The following is a 23,852-nucleotide window of genomic DNA, read 5'->3' on the forward strand; positions in this document are numbered from 1 at the left end:
ATCTCTGCTGTCACGAAATGGTTTGACAGCCAACAGCAAAACAGTTTTCATCAGAAGTCTGTTTTTTTCTAGCAGACAATGTGCAGTTTCTACTGGTGATGGGAATTTCAAATATCGCCTTTGGCTTTCCGTGGTCATTTAGATCAAATCTAAAACCTGGAATATACACATTACACATTATGATGTTGAGCCTGTGATGCCATAACCGTTCATAATGAATTTAAAAAGAAAATCAAAGCTATTACATTTAAGGTAGGTTTGCATGATTGCATTAACATATTGTTTCCAATTACATGCAGTTGAATATGTGATTAAATTACCTATGGAAGACCATTTGTGTATGGTGCTCATCGTGATCGTCACATATTAAAGGTACAGGAAACTCAAAATTGTGAATACGTTACCAAAAAGGAGTTCTTTTCTGCAAACCCTGATATTATTTTGGCCAATTGGCGATAGAGAAAACAAGCTGTTGACACACCACCTTTTAAGTTGATAAGGCGAACTTGTAAGCAAACGTTTGATCATTTGCCCCACAGTTAGGGTGCGATTACATCATTCATGTTTCTGACCACCTCGGTTTTATGGCTAAAACTGGAAATATCTGGTGGTGGGGGTCTAAATTGTTCAATGCTCCTCGACGTTCACCAGCTAGTCACTAACTGTGTCTGTCTATTGTTTGGTGCTAAGCAGGTGGCGTTTGTTCTCTGTAGGTTCATCACTACGATACATTGTTAGTGTGAAATATCAGTTATAGCCCCTTAAAAGCTGCACTAATCAATGTTTTCACGCGACTCTACACATACCATATGACCAGTGAAAGTAGCATTTCAACCCCTCATTACAGTTAGCTGTGCTGTTTAAGTCATCTACACTATTCCTGCTTTATTCTTCAGTAAAATTGTTGGCGTCATAACTTCCACCTCCCCTCAATGCCCAGGGTTGATGAACTGGTTTAAAGCCCTGTTACTCATACAGTGTGTTTAATTACAGGCATGCGTATTCACACTTTGACCCAAAACATCTTATTCTTTTTGAACTTTGGTGAAACTGTGAAGATCTGTGACGCACCGGAGCAGCTGAGAGAAAGAAAAAACAATTGGTTTTGGCACCATTTTAAGGGGAGTGCACAGCTTGTTTGTGGGCCGGGGCTTGAGTGATCTGACTTGTAGCAATGCCCCAGCATTTCATATTTTCCCTCTCTCACAGACAGAGATTAAGGTGGGCGGACATTGCCTTGGTTATTGATTATTACCCAGGTAATTGGTTATTGATTACTCCCAGCCTTCTTGTCTGTGTCTGAGGGGAAGAATTGTACTGTACAAATATTCAGTTTGGGATTGAGTTCTGTTTTCTGCCAAATCTCATTTCAGCATGGAAGATTTAGCTTCAAAAGACGCATGTAGAGGAGTAAATGGACAGTCCACAACAGACGAAACGCCTTCTGCTGCTGCTCACAGTGTTGAGTCACGCTGCGGATCCTGCATGAAAAGGGTTAAGCTCTGGGTACCTGTGGACTACAAGAATGAAACAGTTCAGCTTTTGAAACTAGCGGGACCCGTGGTAAGATTGTGTCTAGATGCAACGAGAGTTTAATTATACTCCACCAGAGTAAACATCTTTTAGAGCTAAAGGTACTCTAAGTCTGCAGCAACACTCGATTGGATGTGAATGATTGGGTGTGAATCATACACAGTACAGGAACATCTATGTTGTTAAGGCTGTTAGGATTTCTTTTTTTTTTAAACAGCTTTATTCAGACTAGTTTACTGTGTAGGACACTTATTACCATGACACAAGTGAATATGTCTGAGAAGTTTTTGATTTGATAAAAAAAAGGTTAAATTGCTTTACTTTTAACATGAGGGTTGTGGTGTACCAGTAATTATTTTCAAATTACCACCTACTTTCTTCTAACAGTAATTAACAGGGTAATAACTCCAAACCATTGGGACTAATTAGAAAAAGACTTGCCATTGTAACTAAAACAGATTATATCCTTTTCACTGACCGAAATAAACCCCTCAGGGGTGTCACTAGCTCAAGTGCAGACAAATACAGTGTGATATGTTGGTCATTCTCAATTAGCACTTGAATAAGCTACATGGTCAAAAGTAACTATTAAATCCCTTAACATTTCACATATGTATAGACATATATGTATATACATGATGAAATGATGACTGCTAAATAGTCAATATACCATAGAAATAAGGTGCATTTGCTAGTGTCTAACTTTGTGAGGAGAAATAGTTCAGCATACATCCACTTTTCACCTCTCATTGCACAAAGCCAAAACTTCTTAGATGAGGACATTTAGTTTTCTTTTGTGCAAACCTTTTGATGCCAAAGGCTGTCAAGAACCTACACCAGCAATCAGTAAAACTATTTTCTAAAAAGGAGAGGTAGTAAAGACGCTTACAAAAGAGCTGCGGTGAAACCAAAGCATAACACATGTCAGCTGCCAGAGCAAATAGGACCGTTTTTCATACCTCAAGGCCTTTTGAAACATTGTTTCAAAGAACAATAACTACATTAGCGTGTGCTGCATGTGGAGTTTTTATTCATTCATGTTTTGTGAAGTTCATTTATGTTTTTATAGTTATGAAAATGTGGGAGCATGATTTTGTTTTTCAGTTCATTTCACAGATGATGGCCTCCATGATCGGCTTCATCAGCGTGGTGTTCTGCGGTCACCTGGGGAAAACAGAGCTGGCGGGGGTGTCGTTAGCGATTGCGGTGAGTGATCTCAGAGCAGTTTAGTTTCTGCTTTTATTGGTATCCTGCACTCAGGCATCAGTGCTCATCATTGTGTTGCGTTTTTGAACTTTTTATTTTATCTATCCAAGCATGAATCTGTTTTTATCTATTCTTTCTGGACTGTTGTCTTATACTATCTAATTTGTTTATAGGTAATAAATGTCACAGGTATTTCCATTGGCAGTGGTTTGGCATCAACATGTGATACTCTCATATCTCAGGTATTCAGCTGATCTTATTTATACAACCAGGTCAGTCCTGACCAGTTACTGCTGTGTTCACAGTGTGCTCTTCCAGATTTGTTTTCCTGTGTAAAATTGCCCTTTTTCTTGCACATGGGTAGGTGTTATTTTAGTTTCCTGTTTTTCTGACCACCTGCTTGCAGACTTATGGGAGTGGGAACCGAAAGCGTGTCGGAGTGATACTCCAAAGGGGAGTTTTGATTCTGCTCTTAGCCTGTTTCCCCTGCTGGGCCGTCCTCGTTAACACTCAGCCCATTCTGCTGGCTGTCAGACAGAGCCCAGAGGTCGCCAGGTGAACCTTCTCCATTTCTAAATCTGTGCATCACAGCCATGCTATAGCACAAACTGACATCAAATGCACGTATTACTCATGGATCAAGTTATTCAGCATGATTTATTGCACTTATTTACCATTTCCTCTATTTTCTCATCTGCCATAAAGACTCTCCCAGCTGTATGTGAAAATCTTTATGCCGGCTCTGCCAGTGAGTTATTTTTTGCATCTCCATCCATACCCGCTTTATTGAATGGTTGTTTTGTTGCATTATTGATCTAATTAACTCCATTCATCGACCTCCTGTTGGATTCTGCAGGCTGCCTTCATGTACCAGCTGCAGGGGAGATATCTTCAGAATCAGGTGCGTTTAATGACTGCAGGACCACTGGTGTGAAACTAAATAATGACTCAAAGTTGGTCTGTAATGACATTATTTTGTGTGTTACAAAGAACGTGTACTGTGAGACTGAAACAAACAGCAGATGCGCTGATGTGTTCAGAAGGCGTGCTTTTTTAAACAGCTTACTGTGTCTCACAGGGCATCATGTGGCCCCAGGTGATATCTGCAGCCACGGGGAACGTTTTAAATGTGATAATCAACTACATTTTCCTCAACCATCTGGATCTGGGGGTTGCGTGAGTACATCTACCATACCCGTAATAGTGTACGCCTTAACTGAGTAATCCTCTTTTATATTTTAAACCAATCGGAGTATCAATCAGAGTAAGGTTATAACATGCTCAGTAGACATTTCTAATAGTCAACTGGAGGCTTTATTTCAGGACTTCTTTTACTGGCAATGACTAAATACTTTGTTTTTCTACCTTTTTGTTGTCTTGACGCCACTAAAGTGGATCTGCAGCTGCAAATGCCATCTCACAGTATACCTTGGCCGTGTTCTTGTTTGTGTACATCTGCTCCAGGGGACTGCACAAAGCTACTTGGGACGGTAAGTTCAGCGAATTAAGCTATTTTAGGGATAGCTTTACTTCCTTATGATTTCTTATTCAATTTCAAATTCAGTTAACTTTCATTTACGAAAGACAAAAACAGGGGCAACTCTCAGACCAGACAATGCCGTGGTAGCGATCAGTCAATCACAAGCAACGCCCTACAGCACACCATGCTTTGTCTATTTTACTCTAAATGGGATTATAATGAATATCATCTGTATTGAAGAGGAGTTGAAACTAGTTATTAAGGCGTTATAAATACTCATGCACCCGTTGTGTAGTTCAAAGCCTAACATTAGCTTTTTACTTCAGCCGAATGCATTCACGCTTCAAAAACATAAAAGTGGTGTTCATTTGTGAAGAATATCTTTCTGAACAAAACGTGTAAGTACAATAAACTTTTACCATTATATTTAAGTGTATTTTCTTCAGCAATCCAAAATCCAATAGCAAAAGAAAGTCACCTTTTTGTCGAGGGAACCAGTGTGATGCTAACTTCCTGGGTTGGCCTACAAAGAACAGGTCTCGTCCCTGCAGCACTCTATACAATTTGACTTCTTTTTGCAATCAGGCGCCCCTGATGGCTGTGAGAGAGAATGCAAGTTCAAGGCACTTCTACATTGGCTTCACTTTTTACAACTGGCGGTTGCCATCTGTGTTGACCTACTGTGCTCTTACAAAAATACTCTAGGCTATACGTTATAGCTTTACAATAATAGGAATGAATTAATTAGCCAAGAATGGGCTAAGAGTAGCAGATGGGGGGGGGGTCAGAGATGCACTCAGCTGTGTTATCCCTAGAGACCCCAAACAGCCGGGGACCAGTTAAGAGTGATGAGTTAGGAGTCAGCAGGAAGTCAATGGCAGTAAAACAGGTAATAAAAGGTGATTTGAGAAAGTATGAATCACCGCAGCCACGGTAGGTCCTTGAGCACGCAGCCTGCTGCTGCTGGTTCACAACTGCATTAAAACAATCTGAACCATCAGAGCCCCCAACCATTTCATCACAGTCTCATGTATACTTAAATAGAAAGTCATATATTATCATTTTAAGACTATGTTGGGCAAGTGAAACTAGGCTTCACCTATATCTTATTTAAACAGGCAAGGGCTATTGCTGATAAATGTATTTTAAGGCCCATAAAAATCTATATAGTCAGAATCAAGGTGTACATAATGATTATTATTATTATATCATTGCTTATAATAACAGGGGTTAGCTTTTAGGCCTGCTTTGTTTACATTCTGTCATTGCAATGGACATGTAGTGTGATCACGTCAAACATTCATATACATTTCATTATTATCAGTGTTATCTGGGGTTTGCACGGTTTCCTATACATAGATTATTTTACTTGCCCGTTAACCATTGTATGTTGTACAACAGAGATAATGTTCCTTCATAAGTGGTCCGTTTAAGGTGAAGAAGAAAAAAAAGACACGTCATGCCACTTAATGACAACGGAGCCTGCACTTCAAATAGTAGACATGACAATGTCTCACAGTACTTCGGGGAAATTGGCAGTATAACTTGTCTGCTGTATTAATACATTTCATTGAATCCATCGCACCTCCTATCATCTCTTAGGCTGGTCAAGAGACTGCCTGCAGGAGTGGGGTCCTTTCCTCTGCCTGGCCATCCCCAGCATGCTGATGCTTTGTCTGGAGTGGTGGCTGTATGAGATTGCAGGGTTCCTGGCAGGCATCATCAGCGAGGTTGAGCTGGGAGCTCAGTCTATAGTTTATGAACTGGCGAATATTGTTTTTGTGGTAACTGCTTGCTTTTGTCTTACAGTCAGAATTTCTATTACTCTATATAACCTATAACAGGTCGATATAAAATCAGTGTGTTCCACCACAGTTTCCAATGGGTTTCACCGTGGCTGCCAGTGTTCGCGTTGGGAATGCTCTTGGTGCTGGGAACACAGAGCAAGCCAAGCTGTCCAGCAAGGTCTCCGTCATCTGTACATGTATGAATCAAACAAATTAAAGTCGTTTCCCATGTTTGTCCATTTAAATTAATTTGCCACCTAAAGGTGTTCTGTTTATTTAGAATACATTCTGATCCCCATTATGCTTTTGTCTATTTCCAACCCTTGTCTAATGACGTGCTGTCTTTCTTATGCCTTATCCAGTTATTGTGTCATGTTTCATCGGAGCGGGTCTTATTCTGTCTAAGGATGTGGTTGGTTACATTTTCACTACAGAGAAGTAAGTACAGATTTTCTTTTTCTTTTTTACTTTTAACAGGCAGAACCTCACAGAGGTCTATTAAGTTCACAGTGTAATTCGTCCTGTAGTAACTTCAGAGAACACTGACCCTTGACAGCAAAGTAAGCTTGGACTTTGCACTGTCACTACCTGAGACATGAATGATTTAGTTATTTAGGCAAAGTAAAAGCAAACATACAACTTTGCACTCATCTGTCTTAATTAGAATTAAAATGTTATATCCGTATCTGCATTTTGCTTTTAGAGACATTATTCAGAGGGTGGCGGTTACCATGAAGATTTACAGTTTCGTCCATGTTGCTGAGGCCTTTGCGGTGAGAGCCTTTGCCACATAAGTCACTTTATCTCTCTGCCTCTCAAAATAAACCCGACTTGTTGGCACAGATTTTAGATTTCTCTTTGTTTGACCTCCACAGGCTGTGACCGGAGGTATTGTCAGGGGGGCAGGGAAACAAATGGTTGGTGCTGCGTGCAACTTGGTGGGTTACTATTTCATTGGCGTTCCCATTGGTGTGTCTTTGATGTTCCCTGTCAAAATGGGCATCGTAGGTGAGGACAGATTAAATACTTATACAATAAGTGACAGTATCATATTTCCACTCAAACTAATAAACTTTTCTGTGTTTTCAGGACTGTGGTCGGGGTTTTTAATTTGTATTTCGCTACAGTCCTTGTTTTTTGTAGTATTCCTGTGTAAATTGAACTGGATAAAAACCACTAAAGAGGTGAGTCACATTCTGTGTCAGAGGAAGAAACTAATTCACTTATTTCAGTGACATTGCTATTGTAGATGCAAACTATGTTCAACTAAATCTGGTTGGGTGGATGCTAATATTTTAGCCAATATTTTTGTGATTTAGTTGTTGTTTTAAATCTCTGAATAGGCACTTTTAAGAGCAGGAGTCCAAGTTACAGAGGGAAACGAGATATTCGGGATAGAAAACAAAGGTTAACACAATTTACTAGTTATTTTACCTACAGCAATGGACACCTTCTTTCTGGGAACTATTGCAATCATTAATCATGTGTTAAAACCCTCACAGCTCTGGACTCTGGTGATAAAAACGGCCACGAAAAGACCAGTCGATCTACTTCTTTGAGTTCAGTGAAGGGCAAGCTGGAAGTGCTGGATGCAGGTCAGCAGACTTCCGATGACGTGGCTCTGTCAGTCAGGCAGCTGGTGGTACGGCGTGGCCTCGCTGTGCTGCTCATGTTCATCATCCTCGTCGTTGGAGTCTGCATCAGCGAGCTGCTCATCACACTGCTCGAATAAGACGAGTGACCATGAACTTGTGTGTGCAGCACGGAACCCAAGCTCTGTGAGTCTGCCTTTGAGAGCACAGGTGCATCTTCATGCTTAGCAGTAAAGCATGTCACGCATAAACAGACATCAACAATCAACAGCAAAATGAAATGTAGCTTCCATTTTACCATCTGAAGCAATTTGTAATGACAAACTTCCAATCCATACTCCCACTTTTACAAAACATCTGACCATTTATTATACACTAATGACATCGGCATCGGCAGATCCATTTAGATTATTCCTTGATTTCCTGTGTGCTTCATACCGAAGAGGATTTGTCTTTAAAATAGAATCTATTCATTGTAATATTTCTTGATCAAATCTAAAATAAATAGGTCAAACCACGTCACTTTTGCAGTTCTTAACATTGACATATTTAGGAAAGTATAATAAGAAGCACGACTTAAATGAGGCAGCCAATGAAAGGCTGAGCAGAAAAAAATACTATATAGAGATGTCTCCTTTATATAGAAACATGCTGCGTAAGATGGTTGTGTATCAAGACTCTGACGAAATATATGTTCTCATTATGAAATATATAGTCTGAATGGATGCCACAATTAGAAAGAGCATGATTATATGCTATATTAAGGCTACAGCGCATCCGTGGATGTATGCTTTCATCATCAAAGACAGAAAAGCTGTTATTTTTCTTTGGTATATTTTTTTGCTTTCCTTTGATCTGCGTTGCCAAATTTGATGATAATGAAAGGTCTGTACGCTCACTCAATGCAACGTGCTGGCTGGATGAAGACATGTCAAACTGAGCAAATCAACCACCAGGAGCAGTGAACTAGCCAGCTCAGAGTTCACTTTGGTTTAAAGCAAGCTGTTAAGCACGTGTGATTTTCTGAGATACCGTTACAGGCATTGGCTCGTCAGTTTGGGAAGTCAAACTCTGGCATTTGTTCGGTCAGGAATTAGACTATACTGTTGCATGCTTAGGCCTGTAGTTCATTTCTCATATATCCTGCAATTCACTCCTCTCACACATGTTCACTAATAATTTCCCTGCTGTTATTGTTTGGGGCTGTTGATCGTTAAATCAGCTGTTCTCATCAGCTGGTCACATCCATTCAATAGCACAGCGACACACCTGCATTGTTGCTGCTGTCTACTTTTTAAATATGATTCTCTCTCTGCCTTTAGCACGTTCATGCTGCTGTTAACCACGCCCCTGCACCGCCCAGTTGTCGCAGCTTCATCAGCCTCCTCAGCCTTCCACTCTCAACAGAATCATCGGCACCCACCAGTGTCTGGGCTCCACGGGGGAGATTTATGTTGCTGCTGCTCAGGGCCAACGCCCCTCGATTACAAATCTCCCTGTAGAGTCTAAGCGCCAAAGACTTTCTGTCAAGACTTTATCATCGTGCATCATCTGTTATGATAAACAATTATCTTTTCTTTATTCACTCATCACTCCTGATTGAAATAGGCTTAGTTGAGTAATATGAAAAGATTGATACCACTCATGTCTGTGAATTATAATGCTCCAGCTAGAACCAGTTAGCTTAGCACACAGGCTGGAAACATGGAGAAACGGCTCGCCTGGCTCTGTCCAAAGGTAACAAAATACACCTGCCAGCACCTCTAGAGCTCACTAATTTGATTAGTCCGTACTAGTAGAGCAACCGCTTAATGGCTCTAACCTCGTATTTTCTATACAGACTTAATCTTCTCATCTAACTCTATGCCAGAAAACAAATAAGCTTATTTCCCAAAATTATAATACTGTGCAAGACTGCTTGCTATGAGACCATGTTGTTCCGCATTAGGCAGTGGACAGAAGCAAATTAGAGTAAAAGGACAATATGGTGCATCTCCTCTTCAACCTTTTGTAAGTGAAAGTTATTTATTCCAGGCGTATTCGTATTAAGGCTCAGTCAGGCCCTCCGGAAAGGATTTTTTTGGGTACAGGCTAACCACTTTATATTTTGACTACTTTCACCTTAGAGGTTTCCATAAAAGTCTCCACTCTGGCCTGTATGAAGCCAGTGCACTCTCAAGCCACTGCTCTCTCCAAACTGACATCAGCACTGGCTTGCAACAGATTGATGTTTGCAACAGTCCCATGAAAAATATTCATATTAATTTATCATTATTCAACATGTTAATCAGACTTGATTCATACATGGTTACGCCTGCGCGTCAGTCTTGCTCATCAGCGCAGACATTGTCACAGGCTCCTCACAGAGACTGTAATCTTGGCCCGCTCACCTCCAGAGAGTGCAATCAGTAACACGCTGGGGCATCATTAACAAGAGACTGTGTAAAGATTTGCTGTCAGTATCATTAGACAAGAACTTGTGACAATGGCTTAAGAAATCTCATATTAACTTCTTGGTTGTATAACCTAAATCCATCATAGATGTCTTTTTACCTTTGTTGAGGTCGTAATCTTTTGTGGCAACTTTGTGTCAAATATGCATTACAACACATGACAACTCTTAGTATAGATAATATATGTTGTGTGACAGAACTCAATGACACCAACAAGTTTGATATTGTAGTCTACTGATTCAGAAGATTAAGAGGAATGTGCCTTTGCATTATACATGTATGTGTCTTATAGCATGGAGCTCTTTGGTCATTGGGTTTATTACTATTTTAATAGTTTTGGGGGATTTATATAATTTGTAGTTATATGGAAATACATAGTGTATTTCTCCTAGTAAACAGTCAACATATAATCAGTAATCATGGCCAAAACACTGAGACCGTGTGACTTTATAAATTGTATCATAAATGGTGTATTATAATGTCTTTTCATCAAATGTACAGTTCCAGTTGTATTAAAGAGAAAAAGACAGTCGCATCGTTATCCATAGAGCTTGTTTCAATGGTGATATTGCTGTTGAGATTCAGATTATGTTCTAAGAGAGGAAAAAAATCTTGTTTTTTTTCTTAACTGCATCTTTATTTACTTTGGAATGGTGATTACAAATGTTTATTTACAATTGATTCATATTCCTTAGCTTCTTACCTTTCAAATCTAGGCGTTTTTTGAGAGGGATGTGGCTAAAAGTGGACATTTTCTTTTATAAGACCACCTTGTGAAAGTAGCAAAATTAGCAGTTATTTACTAATACATCTATATGCTAGCAGGACCAAGAGTAACATGTTGTGCCCTTCAGCACTATTGGATGCTGTGGCTACAACTGCAGACCTCAGCAATTGGTGTCACTTTTCAATCATTGGCAACATGGTTTGTATTTTTTCCCTTCAACTAAACTCAAGAAGAAGAGTAAAGAAGAAGTCTGTAGTCTGCAGTTCAGACTTTAATACATTTCTTGGGGAAATATATTTTTGCTTGGTTAGTTTGATTGCTACTTTTAGTCATTTTTATTGATTAGGGTACCATCATATGGCCATACATTATTTTGGCCATCAATCTACAGTAAAAAATAATTTGCGTAATATTCATCATTCATTCACAGTTAAAACACGAGAAAATTATTAAAGGTCAGACGATGTAACAGGGCAAAATGTATATCAAGATGAGGAAAAGTGGAAAAATCAATCATCTGTTTCTTGATGTGAGGGATTTATTGTGTGTCTTGTCGTCCCGGTTTAGCATCTCGGGCCGAGCAGGTTAAAATATGACCTTTGTTCATCCAGCCAGTGTCGGTCTCATTTGATATTGCTTCCAATTTTTGGTGGATTAACTCAACAGTGTACCACTGAGACATATTTTTCTTCACACAAGGTAAATCCAGTATCCCATGTCAGGCTGTAGTTTTATATATTAACAACACAAGGTATTCAAGTAGACTATAAATTCAACACTTTTCTCACTCGGAGATCTAAGTTGTCAGTTTGTGAGAATTGCATTCAGCTGCTACATGTCTACATTCAGAGAACAAATATAGCTCAAATGTTTGGGGTCAGGTCCTGTGGAGCCATTGGTGTAGGAGTAGAGTCATTAGTCCAGTTCTGGGTAAAGTTGGCCCTGCTCTGGGCGGAGGGCTCCTGTACAGGGTAAGCAATGTGAAAAGCGACACCCATGGCTAAAATGAGAACTGAAACCAAGAAGACGAGTCCTCGGCGCAAGATCAGCTCAGTGACAGAAAGCAGCCCTGGAGTTTTGGTGTTTGAAGCCTTTTTGATACTTTCAGTATCCCCCTCAGCTCTTCCCGTATTTGTGTTGATGGCTTCAGCCTCGTGACCCACTTTCAGCTCCTGCTCCTGGGTGTTGACTGGACTGTAGCCCTCTGCTTTAGGAGCTTCCTCACCGTTCAACTGGGCCTTCAGGGTGCAAAGATGCTGCTGTTAGTCAATGTGTGTGTAGCCCCAGTATGATAAACACAGACATGGGAGAAAGCCCCATTTAACTACACACTATTAACTATGCACTTACTGTATCAAGGCAGTCAGAGATGTCAGGCACCATCGCTTCACTCAGCATTGTACTAGCAGGACGCTTTGGTATCACCACCACTTTCTTTCCAGCTCGCAGTTGAGCCTGAAAACACAGAGTGAGGTTCATGAGAGACACAATTCTTTTATTTTTTTATTCAGGTACAAAGAAAACCTGAATGACAATTCAGTCATCCACACATTTACCAACACTCAATTCTATTAAAATGCATTCATTTGTGGCAATTTTGAGTGTGTATGCAATGTTCAGCACTAACATTTATGTTTGTCCGTGTATTATGAATGAGTTGAGAGATAACATGCAAAGCCATGCAAAAAAAAATCTATCAAAAGAAAACTGAAACAAAACAAAGATTTAAAATGCTGCCATAAATTTCATTTGCTAATCCAAATTCTCGCCCTCAATCCTTTTTGGAACAGTTTAATTACTATGCATGGTTTAAAGAAGATAAGAGCATCCTACCCTGTATGTGACTTTCTTCCAGTTGAGTTTGAAGATTAGAAAGAGGAAGAAACCCGTCTCCAAGAAAACACATGTAAAGACACCGATCCAAAAACCTAACCAGAGGCAGACAAAAAAAAAGCATTCAATGAAGAAAGATCTACAGTGTATTCACTTTATACATACTAAGAAAATTGTTCAACAAGAAAAAAAATGATATGCTTAATATTTATGACAAAAATAAAAAGATACAGCTACGCTAGCAGCCATTGAACAAATTCAAATTTTGACCTGATGATGGTGCAAGATGAAAAGTCAGGGGATCACCAAAGTTATTACATTTCATCCTAAGGGGGACTTGAGTGTTTGTACCAAATTTCATGGCAATCCATTCATTCGATAGTTGTCTAGACATTTCACTAAAGACCGCACAGTGACTAAAAAGAGCAGAAGGGTTGCTAGAGGCATTATTCACTGGACTCCAGTGAAATGTTATGAACCATATTAATACAATAGTTTGTGGTCTATATGTGCACAAGGTAAGGTTTCTACCATCCAGTTGAAGTTAATCTAAATTAGAGTGTTGTTTGTGATACCTGCCGGGTTACATCAACTTTACTATGGGTAAAACTCAACTTAATACCATTTATTCTACGCATCAAAGTCTGTTTCCTGGTCTTGAGGAGAAATACTACTTGAAAAAGTTCTACACTGCCTTTTGTGGCTCCAGAGGGAGCTGTGCAATGTCTTTATAAATTGCCTCAAATTATGTCTTTTAAATCCGCATCTGTTGGGGCCAGGCCTTCGGTTCTGAAAAGTGAAGCCAATGTGGAAGTGCCTTAAACTTAGATTCTTTCTAAAAGCCATCAGGGGGCGACTCCTCTGGTTGCAAAAAGAAGTCAGATTGTAGAGAAGTTTATAAGAAAATTATCCTCATGTCTCAAACGCTAGTTTCAAGCCTTCTTCAATCCAGAATGATGTTAATTTTTCGAAAATTGTGATTCTATTTAGAGTAAAAGAGATTATAAAGCAGGGTATGCTTTAGGGTGTGGCTACCTTGTGATTGACAGGTTGCTACCACGTCGTTGTCCGATCTCCGAGTTGTTCGTGTTTTCGTATCAGAATTGTAACCCTTTCACAGTGTGTTTTCAGTTCATGAGAGTTAACTGTAAAGTTTTTTTAGCCTAAAAATGTCTTAGTCAGCATTCGGTTGTACTTAACTCCTGTCACCTTGGGTGTAAAAAAAGAACAAGATGGCCACGGCCAAAATGCTGAACTCAAGGCTAGTTGGTGAAGTTGCATTATGGGGAATGTAGGCACCAGTTTTTTGACAAGGAAGAAGAATAAAGACATTTGTGGTTGTACTGCATCGATTTTCAGTATTTACTGTAAACTGTCCTTAGATTCCAACTGGATTGCAATGCTGGGACCCTATTAAAGGTTACTATAAGATCAAATGCATAACTTGTTTGCAGAAACAATCAGAGATAGAATAGGATGGGTCCATTACCTAATATTCTGAGCTTGGCAGCAAACATCAGAGCTATTCCCAGTGGCAGACCGATGCAGTAGTAACCCACCAGGTTGGACACGGCAGCAATTTTCTGCATCCCACATCCGACAAGAATCCCTGAGCAGACACACTGAAAACACACACGCATAGAAACAATTGAAGAAAAGCACGTATACTCTTCAACACGAGCTCCATGTAAAACAAAAGAAGAACATTTATTCTGTTCCGTAATAACGTACCAGAAGAGCATCAAAGAATTGTGTAAATGTGTTGACTGTCAGGGTATTTGAGACAATCTCCACAATCTTTCTGCAGACAGTAAAAGAAAATCATCAAAATAAAACAGTTGCCGTCACGGGGTGCATGAATGAAGGTGTGTAGGTCTAAAACTCACTCATCAGATGTAAATATGTAGCCAACAGTGGATTTACAGCCAGCGAGGAAAGCACCCTGGAACAGCGCAACCAGTCCTATAGCGAAGACATTACACAAAAGATTATATGTGACAAGATGTATTTTCTGCGATTGTCCAGATTCACAAAATATCAAACACATTTGAAATTAAAGTTGCATGGATCTCACATATATTTATCTTTTTTGTGTGTTTTTAAACAAGAAAAACAAACTCCGGTGTTGCATTGATTACACCTATGTAATCGATCATACTGTATTAGAAGGGATTAATAAACCTGCCAACCAATCAGAATCAAGAATTCTCAGTGGGCACGGTTTAGATTATAATAATAATGTATGTTTGTGTTTACAAGTATGTATATCCATACCTGACATAACCAGCACCACTTTGCAGGTGACTATGGCCCTGGCAGTGTTCCCGGCCCCCAGAGCATTCCCAACACGCACACAGGCAGCTGCTTGGATACCTAGAGGGAACTGCAAGGAGCCCATGGTACTTTTTGATGTTACAATGAGTTACACAGCTTTGGGGAATACACTTATTCACTTTCATTCTGAGAGTTTGATAAAAAATTGGCTATATCCTTGTGTCAACTGTGTGTGAAATAAAGCACGGTAGCCTGGAGGCAGTTAGCTTAGCCTTGTATAAAGACAGGAAGCAGGGGAAAACAGTAAGCCTGCCTCTCTCCAAAGTTCAAAAGTAAACCTACCAGCACAATAAACACTCACTACTTAGTTATTTGCAGTGTGCGAAACACGTGTTTGCAATCGAGGGGTCATTTATGGCGAAAAATCGTATTTGTGAATGAATGTATTGCAGTTTGAATAATGAATACTGGGCAATTGTAGGGTTTTAAAAGACATTTTAGTGACAAATAATTGTATTATGATTTTAGAGACACACACATTTTGGATAGAGCCAGGCTAGCTGTTTCTTCCCTACTTTTAGTCTTAATGCTAAGCTAAACTAATCTCCACCTTGATCTAGATCCTTACTTGACATACAGACTTAAAGAGTAGTATCAACCTTCTCATAAATAGGGGCATTTCCCAATATGTTGAATTATTGTTAAATAATAATATGTACATAAATGTTCCAGTGAACACATTGGATGATGCATACCATAAATATTATGGCTCCTACTTCTACCAACACATGCTGGGCAGCCAGATCCACCTCTCCCAGCACACCTAATATGATAAAGGTCACATTCAGACATTCACAAAGACAAGAAACTTGTTATGTTTGACCAAAAAACTGTCAGTAAACTGCACACAGCCTGCTGCTGGTTTATTAATCTGACAAAGGTCAAATGTATGAGAAAGAGAAAAGATGTCGTGTTGCAGATTTATTTATTTTTGACATGTCACATATATGGTACTTTTAGATTATTCTCTTACTGCTGGTGGAAAGGTGTCCATGTCCAACACCCACATTTTATTTGACCAAATAAGGTGAAGTTATGGTGAGATAGTAACTGTGGATGGGGAAGGCCCTGTGTTGTATCCTTGAAGCTTAAAGCTAAAAAGAAAACCATTTTGATGGCTTCACCTTGTTTTAAGTTTGTTTATTCAAAATTGGACACTTGTGTATTTATCTCTTTAGCCAGTTTACAGTAAATCAATTCAATAATTTGTTATAATTTGTTGCTTAGGCAAGAATTTGTAAATTTACAATACCAAACAAAAGTTAGCTCTTTACAATTATTCTAATAGTTTAAGTATTTGTTTGTAGAAAGAAAAGACAAACGCATGCTCAAATTTGGCCTTACTTAGACTTTTTCAAGCTCCGCTCAATAGGGGTTTAAATAAAAGCAACACTGACCAGCAAGGAAACCGCCAATCTCCCATAGCCACCATTCAAAGCAGACCATGCATGTACTGGGAATAGCCAGCGACATATAGGCGCCCCACTCCTGCAGACAGTCAGTGGACCAGCCTGCAGAAAGTTGAACACAGAAGGATTATACTCAATAGTAGGGGGTGACATATTTCTGAAGACAGATTTAAAAACACAGCTGCTTACGTGCGTCATTTGCCTTTTCACCCAGATGTGTAGAAGAAATGCTGATTTAGTATATTGCCATTTGTGTGTATAACTCACCTCCCCATGTCGGCTGATGGAGCTTCTTCCATCTGATGTAGCCATACAGCAGCAGGCAGATGGCGATCTGAGAGAGGCTGTTAGCTATTGCTGATCCACTGCAAACACACATGATAGAACATCATTTTATATTGAAGGGAAGTCCAGTGACGTTGTCTCTCTCTAGGCAAATACGAAAAAGGACTGCACACTGAGGGGTCAAAGGAGGTCTGCAAAAAGATAGTGGATTGAGCACACTTCTGAGAATAAGCCTTGAAAATTTGGAGAGAGGGACGGCTCTGACCTGACCACAGGGACCTGATTGGTTAAGTTGAATCAAATGTTTGTCCAGCTGGACCAGGATCAACTCCTGTCAGAGCTTTCTCTTCTTTTCCTTCACTGCCTCCTTCTCTAAATAATGTATAAAAATAATAAACGTCAGTGTACTGCTGGCTTTGTTCTAACAAAAAATCTAATCATTCTTAGATAGATTAAAATGCATAATGAGCTCTCTGACCTCCTGTCCTCTTCTTTCCAAACTCCCGGCTAACTAGTATATTTTATTGGTCAGGGCCCTTGAGTCTTGAAGCCATATCTAGCAACACAAAGTCCATAAAAAAAAAAGTTAAATAGAAGCAGGTTGGCACACTTACACAACTCCCAACTCGAGGCTGTAGATTAAGACGTAGTTGGCCCCCAAATTAATAATGTTTGCTGCTGCTGCTGTGTACAACTGAGGCAGAATGATCCCCTGGCAGACAAAAAAAAAGAAACGTAATCCACAATCAGCTTTCCAATTTGTACAGCTGCTATTCAAACTGCATGAATATTATCCATGCAAGTTTGAGACAGACAACAAATTCAGGATGAAGACGGCATTCTAATAACAAAATTTAGAGACTACAACCATGCTAGCAGCTTGGTGGGGATATACTTTGGCAGAGCAGTGCTTTTAAATAAATGCTAACGTCAATATGCTAACAAGCTCACAGTGACAATGCATATGTTTTGCAATGATAATGTTTACCATGCTCGCCATTTTCATGCAGAGTGTAAGCATGCTATCATGTGTTAATTAGCACTACTACGCACCAAATAGAGCTGAGGCTGATGTGGATGTTAATATATTTTTATTACCATAAACCAAAGTATTGACAAATTAAAATTCTGACTTGATTGTGGTGCTAGAGGAAAACTTCCTACTGGATCACCACAGTTATTACAATTCATCCTGAGGGGGCCATGAACGTCTAAACCAAATTTCACAGCAATCCATTCAACAGTTGTTGAGACATTTCACAAAGAAACGCAAACGTCGACTTCATGGTGGCAAGAGAGGAAAAGTCAGATTACCATCGAGGTCATTAGGAGGCAATATCTGAGAACCGTGAATGTCTGCTCAAATGGGCCAGTACGTTTATCTGCTCACATGGCGAAAGAAAAGCAAAAGATTCACCACACGTCTTGATAATGGACTGACAAAACTGCTGACGCGGTTCTTCTCTGTGTAAACACAATTCATTAAAATCCATTCATGAAGTCATTCTCTCTCTTTTTTTTCAACCACTCAAGTGCAACCATTTCCTGAATTTGTTTTGGGGAAACAAACACATTGCAGTCCATTTGTTGAGGCAGGACACCCATTGAAATTCAGTGCAAAACAAGTGCGTCTGTTTCCAATTGTAAACTTACTTGGTTTTGTAGGTAGGAACCTTGCAGATGGTGCAGGAACATGGCCTGTAGCGGGTAACAAAGGAGACATTTTAAAGAATAAAACTGACGGACCTTTCAGATACCAACCAGGATTCGCAAACACAACTTTGTTGCTGCTTTTAACTGTCAATACTATTGTATTTGTAACATATGAGTTAACATGCATGCTAATAATCTGTTGAAATGGTTGAATACTACTGTCTCTAACTTTCTGTTTTTTTAAATACAAAGCCTAATGTGCTAATACCTGCAGAATATTGCATATAAAGTAAATGTTTTAGTCCTCACTGTTTCAGTTTAATGCACTTACTGGAACAGCTGGAAGAAATGCCACCACGTAGAGATTGGCAATTCTGAAAGGGAGGCAAACAGAGCAACATTAATTTAGTAGAGCAAATACATAGACAATAATTCACTTTTTGCTCAGACATGCCCCTCTTTTAGCAAATGTGTAAATGTAGTATCAAAACGATGTGTAACTGAGCATCAGAATGCAGAACACACTAATATACAAGGTATTAATAACAGTCAGTTTCATAAGCTGTGAATTTACCTCGCCACCTCTTTCTCTTGGTGCAAGATGAGCAGCAAGTTGTGAGTGTTGATGAGAAGACCCCAACAGGGCAGACAAAACAGCAGCAGGATCAATGAACTCCTTTGGAGGATTACTCCCACACGTTTCATGTTCTTACCGCCGAATGTCTGCAGAGCACAAATGAGACAAAAGACAACTGAAACTGTTTAGGTTCAAAATGAAAACCTTTCTGTAGATAGCACACAATACAAATGTAGGACCCTATAATAGTTGGTGTGGTTTGCTCACCTGAGAAATGAGTGTGTCACAGGCCAGGGCGAGGCCAAAACCTGTTGCAGCTGTGGTTATGTTAATCAGCTGAGAGGTGGAAAATCAAAAAACAGAGTTTTGACTTTACTTAAACATTTTTACCGTTCAAATGTCTGTTGTTAATTGTCCTTTTTTTGTTTTTCTGAGCAATATGTGCATTATTGTATTTCAGCTCCAGAGTTCAATATTTAGCAAGCCAAAGAGAGACAGATGTTATGGAAGCCCAAGATGGCCAACCAAGCTAATGCTGATGTTGTCTATGTGAATCAATCATGTGTGACTTCATTAATTGTCTTTTTGCTCTCAATTCTTTCAAAAGAGATCTCAATCTCAATGAAATCACCTCCCTAAATGAAAACCAACATTTTAAAAAAGTGTGTGTATATTGTAGAAAAAGATGTCCAATGGGTCTCCATGTTGCTTTGTTAGCAGGATATGTAAATTAGGGACTGTTTGCAAATAAGTTAGACAATATCCCCAGCCACGACACACGAGGAGTCGCTGAATAGTTTACGGAATAGGAGGCTTTTTATCTCCGCCAGGCGTAAAACTGGGGAGAGGTTCTATGTTCGGTCGTGTGCGTGAGCACCTCTGTGTTTGTCCACGGCTAATCTGGCTTTCTGCTGCAGCCGGTTGCACAATATTTTGGGTGGCCAGTTATGGCTGCATGCTGAAGGACCTCTCGTGGCTGCAGTGACTCACACTTTTTCAAAACACCTTTTATTGCCTGTTTTCTACCGCCATTGACTGCTTGCTGACTCCTCACTCACTACTCTTAACCAGCCGCTAGTGATAACACAGCTGAGTGCATTGCTGACCTCCAGCCCCTGCGGCCGGAGACACAGTGGGGTGGAAACAGTTTGCACACTGCTATTGTTTTGGACAGTGTGTTTGGGGAACATCTAACAGGACTACCAGTGCACACACTGCTGAGTACCTCTCGGATGCTGTTCTGCAGCTTACTTTTTTGTTAGTTTTCTTTTTGAATAAACTTTCCGTAAGGGTAAAAGTAAGTATTTTTGTACTACCTGTTCCCGCGTCGCAAAGTCAATGGTTTTTTTTGTACTCTTACTCAAGTATTTATTTTGAAGACCTCTTTTTTTCAACTTGAGGTTTTTTTGTTTGTTTTTTACAAAGTAACAGTACTTTTCCTTGAGTTTTGGCTACTCTATCGATATGTAGCTTGAAACTGGGGAGATAATGTTACATTATTGTTCTCGTTGACTATGTACATTTTAATTCCATTACATGTTTGATTTAAACTATGCTTGTCAATTTGTTATTGCTTCTCCTCTCTTTGGTCTGTCTAAATTCTTTCTGTTTGTGCCGTTGACTGCAGAACAACTCTTTAACGTCTTAGCAGTTCCTTCCGTATGGGTTGTCCACGTGACATGGCAGGTGCTGATGTGAATATATTTGTCTTTCTGTACCTTTTTGGAATATAATGTCACAGTATTGCCAAGTCTCTTTGGCAGTATTGGTGTTTAAAGGTACACAAAATTAGCATCACACACGGAAAATATTTTTGATATTCTGAATGTGATTAGAGAAAAATACTGTCAGTAGGAGCAACAGTAGAATTAGTACAGTAAGTAATAATAATATAGGAGTAAAAATAGTACCGCTGAGGCCAGTGCGTATCCAGCCAGTTCTGCATTGCCAATGTGACCACAGAATATACTGGTAACACATGGCATGAGGAAGTACAGAATCCGAGACAGCAGCTGTAGAAACAAACAAATTACAAATTAGATTTCCAAACAGCCCGTCATTGATCAGGTGGAACTGATGAAATAAATGATTGCTATTAGCTGGGCTCAAACAGATTATGCGACTCAGCAAATCATTTTGATGTTAGACAGTGGCGTTGTGAAATCAAAAAGCTCAGACAGGTTCACACCCGGATACACTATAGGCACCATGTCAATTAATTTGCGTATTGTAAATATGTTTTAGGACTGGTGTTGCGTTTGATTGTACTCTGTAGCAGTGCACATTTAACAGTAACTGCACACACTGAATATAGGAGCTGGATGCATAACAGTCGGCGCGCTTTATGAATATGATAACCATCTAATCTCAACCACTGGGCTAAGGTCCAATGGTGTGTCATATAAAAAAGTTATTATACCTAGATCTATACATGCTCAAGGAAAAAACATAGTAATTAAAACAAACATAATTTTCTTTTATAAAATGTATCATGTTTATTGGTTATTCTTAAGTGCTTGTCATCGGCGCCACCAGGTCAGATTTGACGCGAAATCCGATGAAATCGTGCAGGTTCACCAGAAACTCCTTCATCTCAGACTCCAGCGGGGCCTCTGGCAGCGACCAGCCCCACTTTCCTGAACATCTGTTCTATTATGTGTAACAAATCTGACCAGTATGTATTTTTACATGTAAAGAATATATACTGTATATTATCACCAAACCAATCACGGCACATCATCAGGTAGAGACAAACATGTGGGATGCAAGTGACACAAAATGGATCGTTTTTCTTCTTGAAAAAGTAATGTGGGAGACAACCCTGCTCTTGTAAAAACTCGACCACGAATATATTAAGGGAAGGGTAAGCAGAATATTAATGTTGGTCATTACATTACAGCTGACAGAGGCATAACACATATTTATATCCCAGTTTTTCTCCTTTTTTATCATGTCAGGTTTTTTGCTCTCATTTATTACTTCAGATTTTTTTTTAACAATCAGAAGTTGGCCTTCAGTTACAATTCGTTGAGAAACCCTGACATACCAATCCCCCTCACTTCAACTTTCCCCTACTCACCAGTGGACCTGTGAGCCGTAAGACTTGGTAGAGTTCCTCTCTGTAGGCCAGCGGTAGCCAACGTCTCACACACGCACATCGAAAAAGTTTGGAGCTGACTGCTGCCACCGCTGCGTCGTCTCCCTCAGCTTTTGCCCTCTGAGCAACAGAAACCCCGTCAACGGGCCCTGCACCCGGCGAAGGGTGTGCTGGGTCCGGGGAACCCAGCTTCTCCATTCAAACACAGAACACAAAGAAGAGAAGTGAGAAAAGCAAAGGGGCAAAGGAGGGAGGGAGAGAGGGAGTGGGGAAAGAGAGAGCGAGGAGAGAGGCAGAAGGCCTATCTGGCTTTAGAAATACAACACATGCACTTCTTTAAAGTTATTGATTAAGTAATGTGGTTTGGAGGAGGAGAGAGGTGAGAGAATGATGGGAGGAGAAGAAAACAGAGCAAGAGAGGGAGTAGAAAGGTCAAAGCAGGGCTGCTGAATGGGTGGGAATACAGTGTGTGAGCATTTGTATTTGTAGTGAATTTACAGTGAGTGAGTTAACGTGTGTGTGTGTGTGTTTGTGTGTGTGTGTGTGTGTGTGTGTGTGTGTGTGTGTGTGTGTGTGTGTGTGTGTGTGTGTGTGTGTGTGTGTGTGGTCTTACAGGGCTCAGTAGTAATCTAATGAAGAATGCCTGTTTGCACAGCGAACACAGAGAGCTCTGATGGCATAAACTCTGCAAGCATTGATTGATCAGCCATGTTGTTTATGTTTGTGTGTGTGTAAATGTATTAACAACTGATCTTATCGGCCTCTGTACTTTGACCACTGACTTTACCCCTGGGGTTGGCCTCCTCATGTTCTTGTCAAATACACAAACACAGTCACACGTGGAAACAAACCTGTTCTAATCGATATTAACTTGACAGAGCTCTGCAACTGAAACACTTGTTCACCAATATCTACAGGTATCTTCAACTTAAAATGACTGGGACTTAGCGACAGTAGAAATTAAATCACTGATATTTATCTTTGGCTGCTCAGAAAAGACAGTCTCAGGAGGGGCACTATTGATATGCATCATTTGTGAAAACAGCATGGCCAATAGAGGTCACAAGCACAGCTACTGTCTTACACATTACAGCTGAAAACGTGTGTGTGTGTGTGTGTGTGTGTGTGTGTGTGTGTGTGTGTGTGTGTGTGTGCGTGTGTGTGTGTGTGTGTGCGTGTGTGTGTGTGTGGTGAGAAACAAGAGATCCCCGCATGTGATATAGGTTACTAGGTAGTCAATTTTGCAACTTTACATAAGGAGCACATACTTCACCCTTCCGTATGTTGCAATTGCTACAAACCTTTGATCTTTGATCTGACCATACAGATAAGGATTTTTTACAGAATATCATGTGCTGCTAATAAAAAGTCCACAGCTTATAACGCATTGAAATTCACTACATCAAATGCAAATACATGGGCAAAGAAGTTGGAAGTTTGAGGGTGGCATGACTAATACAAATGACACTTTTTATGCTCAGTGAAAATCACAAGAGGGATTTATTTTCTTTCTTATTTTTTCTTTTTTTTGAGAGCAAGTCGAAGCTGTCAGACTGAAAAAGGGGTTTAGAAGATTCAGGTTTACCACTTTAAGAAGCCTAAAGTAAATGATAAATGAAGCTCAGCCAAAGTTCAATGGAAAGACTATCTTCCAGCTATTTATTCACAGCTGTTCTTCGTAAATGTAATTATTGTTTAGTATGTGTTCATAGTGATTTAAAATAAATTATATCAACTGCAAATGCAGAAGTGAAGAAGCAGTGAGGTAGAAGGTTTGCAAACGGCGTGACTAAAACAAGATTTTTTATTCAAAAGTCTCCTACTTGCAGCTGAAGAAACCTTTCCAGCTGGTCAGTGCCTCTCTCTAGTGGGTAAGAGAGGGAGGG

At 39.8% G+C, this 23,852-nt stretch overlaps 2 protein-coding genes across 2 annotated transcripts; one reads left to right on the forward strand and one right to left on the reverse strand.

Moving 5' to 3' along the window:
• Nucleotides 1–1,374: 1,374 nt before the first annotated feature.
• Nucleotides 1,375–7,738, forward strand: LOC306705451 (multidrug and toxin extrusion protein 1-like; the record flags this gene model as incomplete). Its single annotated transcript, XM_079172212.1, has 16 exons — nucleotides 1,375–1,563; nucleotides 2,638–2,739; nucleotides 2,913–2,981; nucleotides 3,146–3,294; nucleotides 3,445–3,487; nucleotides 3,596–3,640; nucleotides 3,818–3,915; nucleotides 4,132–4,229; nucleotides 5,822–6,003; nucleotides 6,095–6,203; nucleotides 6,369–6,444; nucleotides 6,710–6,779; nucleotides 6,882–7,014; nucleotides 7,096–7,190; nucleotides 7,350–7,413; nucleotides 7,509–7,738. 16 exons carry the CDS (start codon nucleotides 1,375–1,377, stop codon nucleotides 7,736–7,738), a joined length of 1,752 nt encoding a protein of 583 aa, XP_079028338.1.
• Nucleotides 7,739–10,690: 2,952 nt separating this feature from the next.
• On the reverse strand, nucleotides 10,691–22,164 carry slc47a1 (solute carrier family 47 member 1; the record flags this gene model as incomplete). Its single annotated transcript, XM_079171476.1, has 17 exons — nucleotides 10,691–12,016; nucleotides 12,129–12,233; nucleotides 12,612–12,706; nucleotides 14,101–14,233; nucleotides 14,343–14,412; nucleotides 14,498–14,573; nucleotides 14,886–14,994; nucleotides 15,641–15,708; nucleotides 16,343–16,456; nucleotides 16,622–16,719; nucleotides 17,254–17,351; nucleotides 18,293–18,337; nucleotides 18,624–18,666; nucleotides 18,867–19,015; nucleotides 19,137–19,205; nucleotides 20,780–20,881; nucleotides 21,949–22,164. The coding sequence occupies 17 exons, from the start codon at nucleotides 22,162–22,164 to the stop codon at nucleotides 11,642–11,644; spliced, it is 1,965 nt and encodes a 654-aa protein (XP_079027602.1). The 3' UTR covers nucleotides 10,691–11,641.
• Between the last annotated feature and the right edge of the window lie 1,688 nt (nucleotides 22,165–23,852).

Source organism: Pholis gunnellus (assembly GCF_910591455.1).
Source record: "Pholis gunnellus genome assembly, chromosome: 13".
Lineage (NCBI taxonomy): Eukaryota > Metazoa > Chordata > Actinopteri > Perciformes > Pholidae > Pholis > Pholis gunnellus.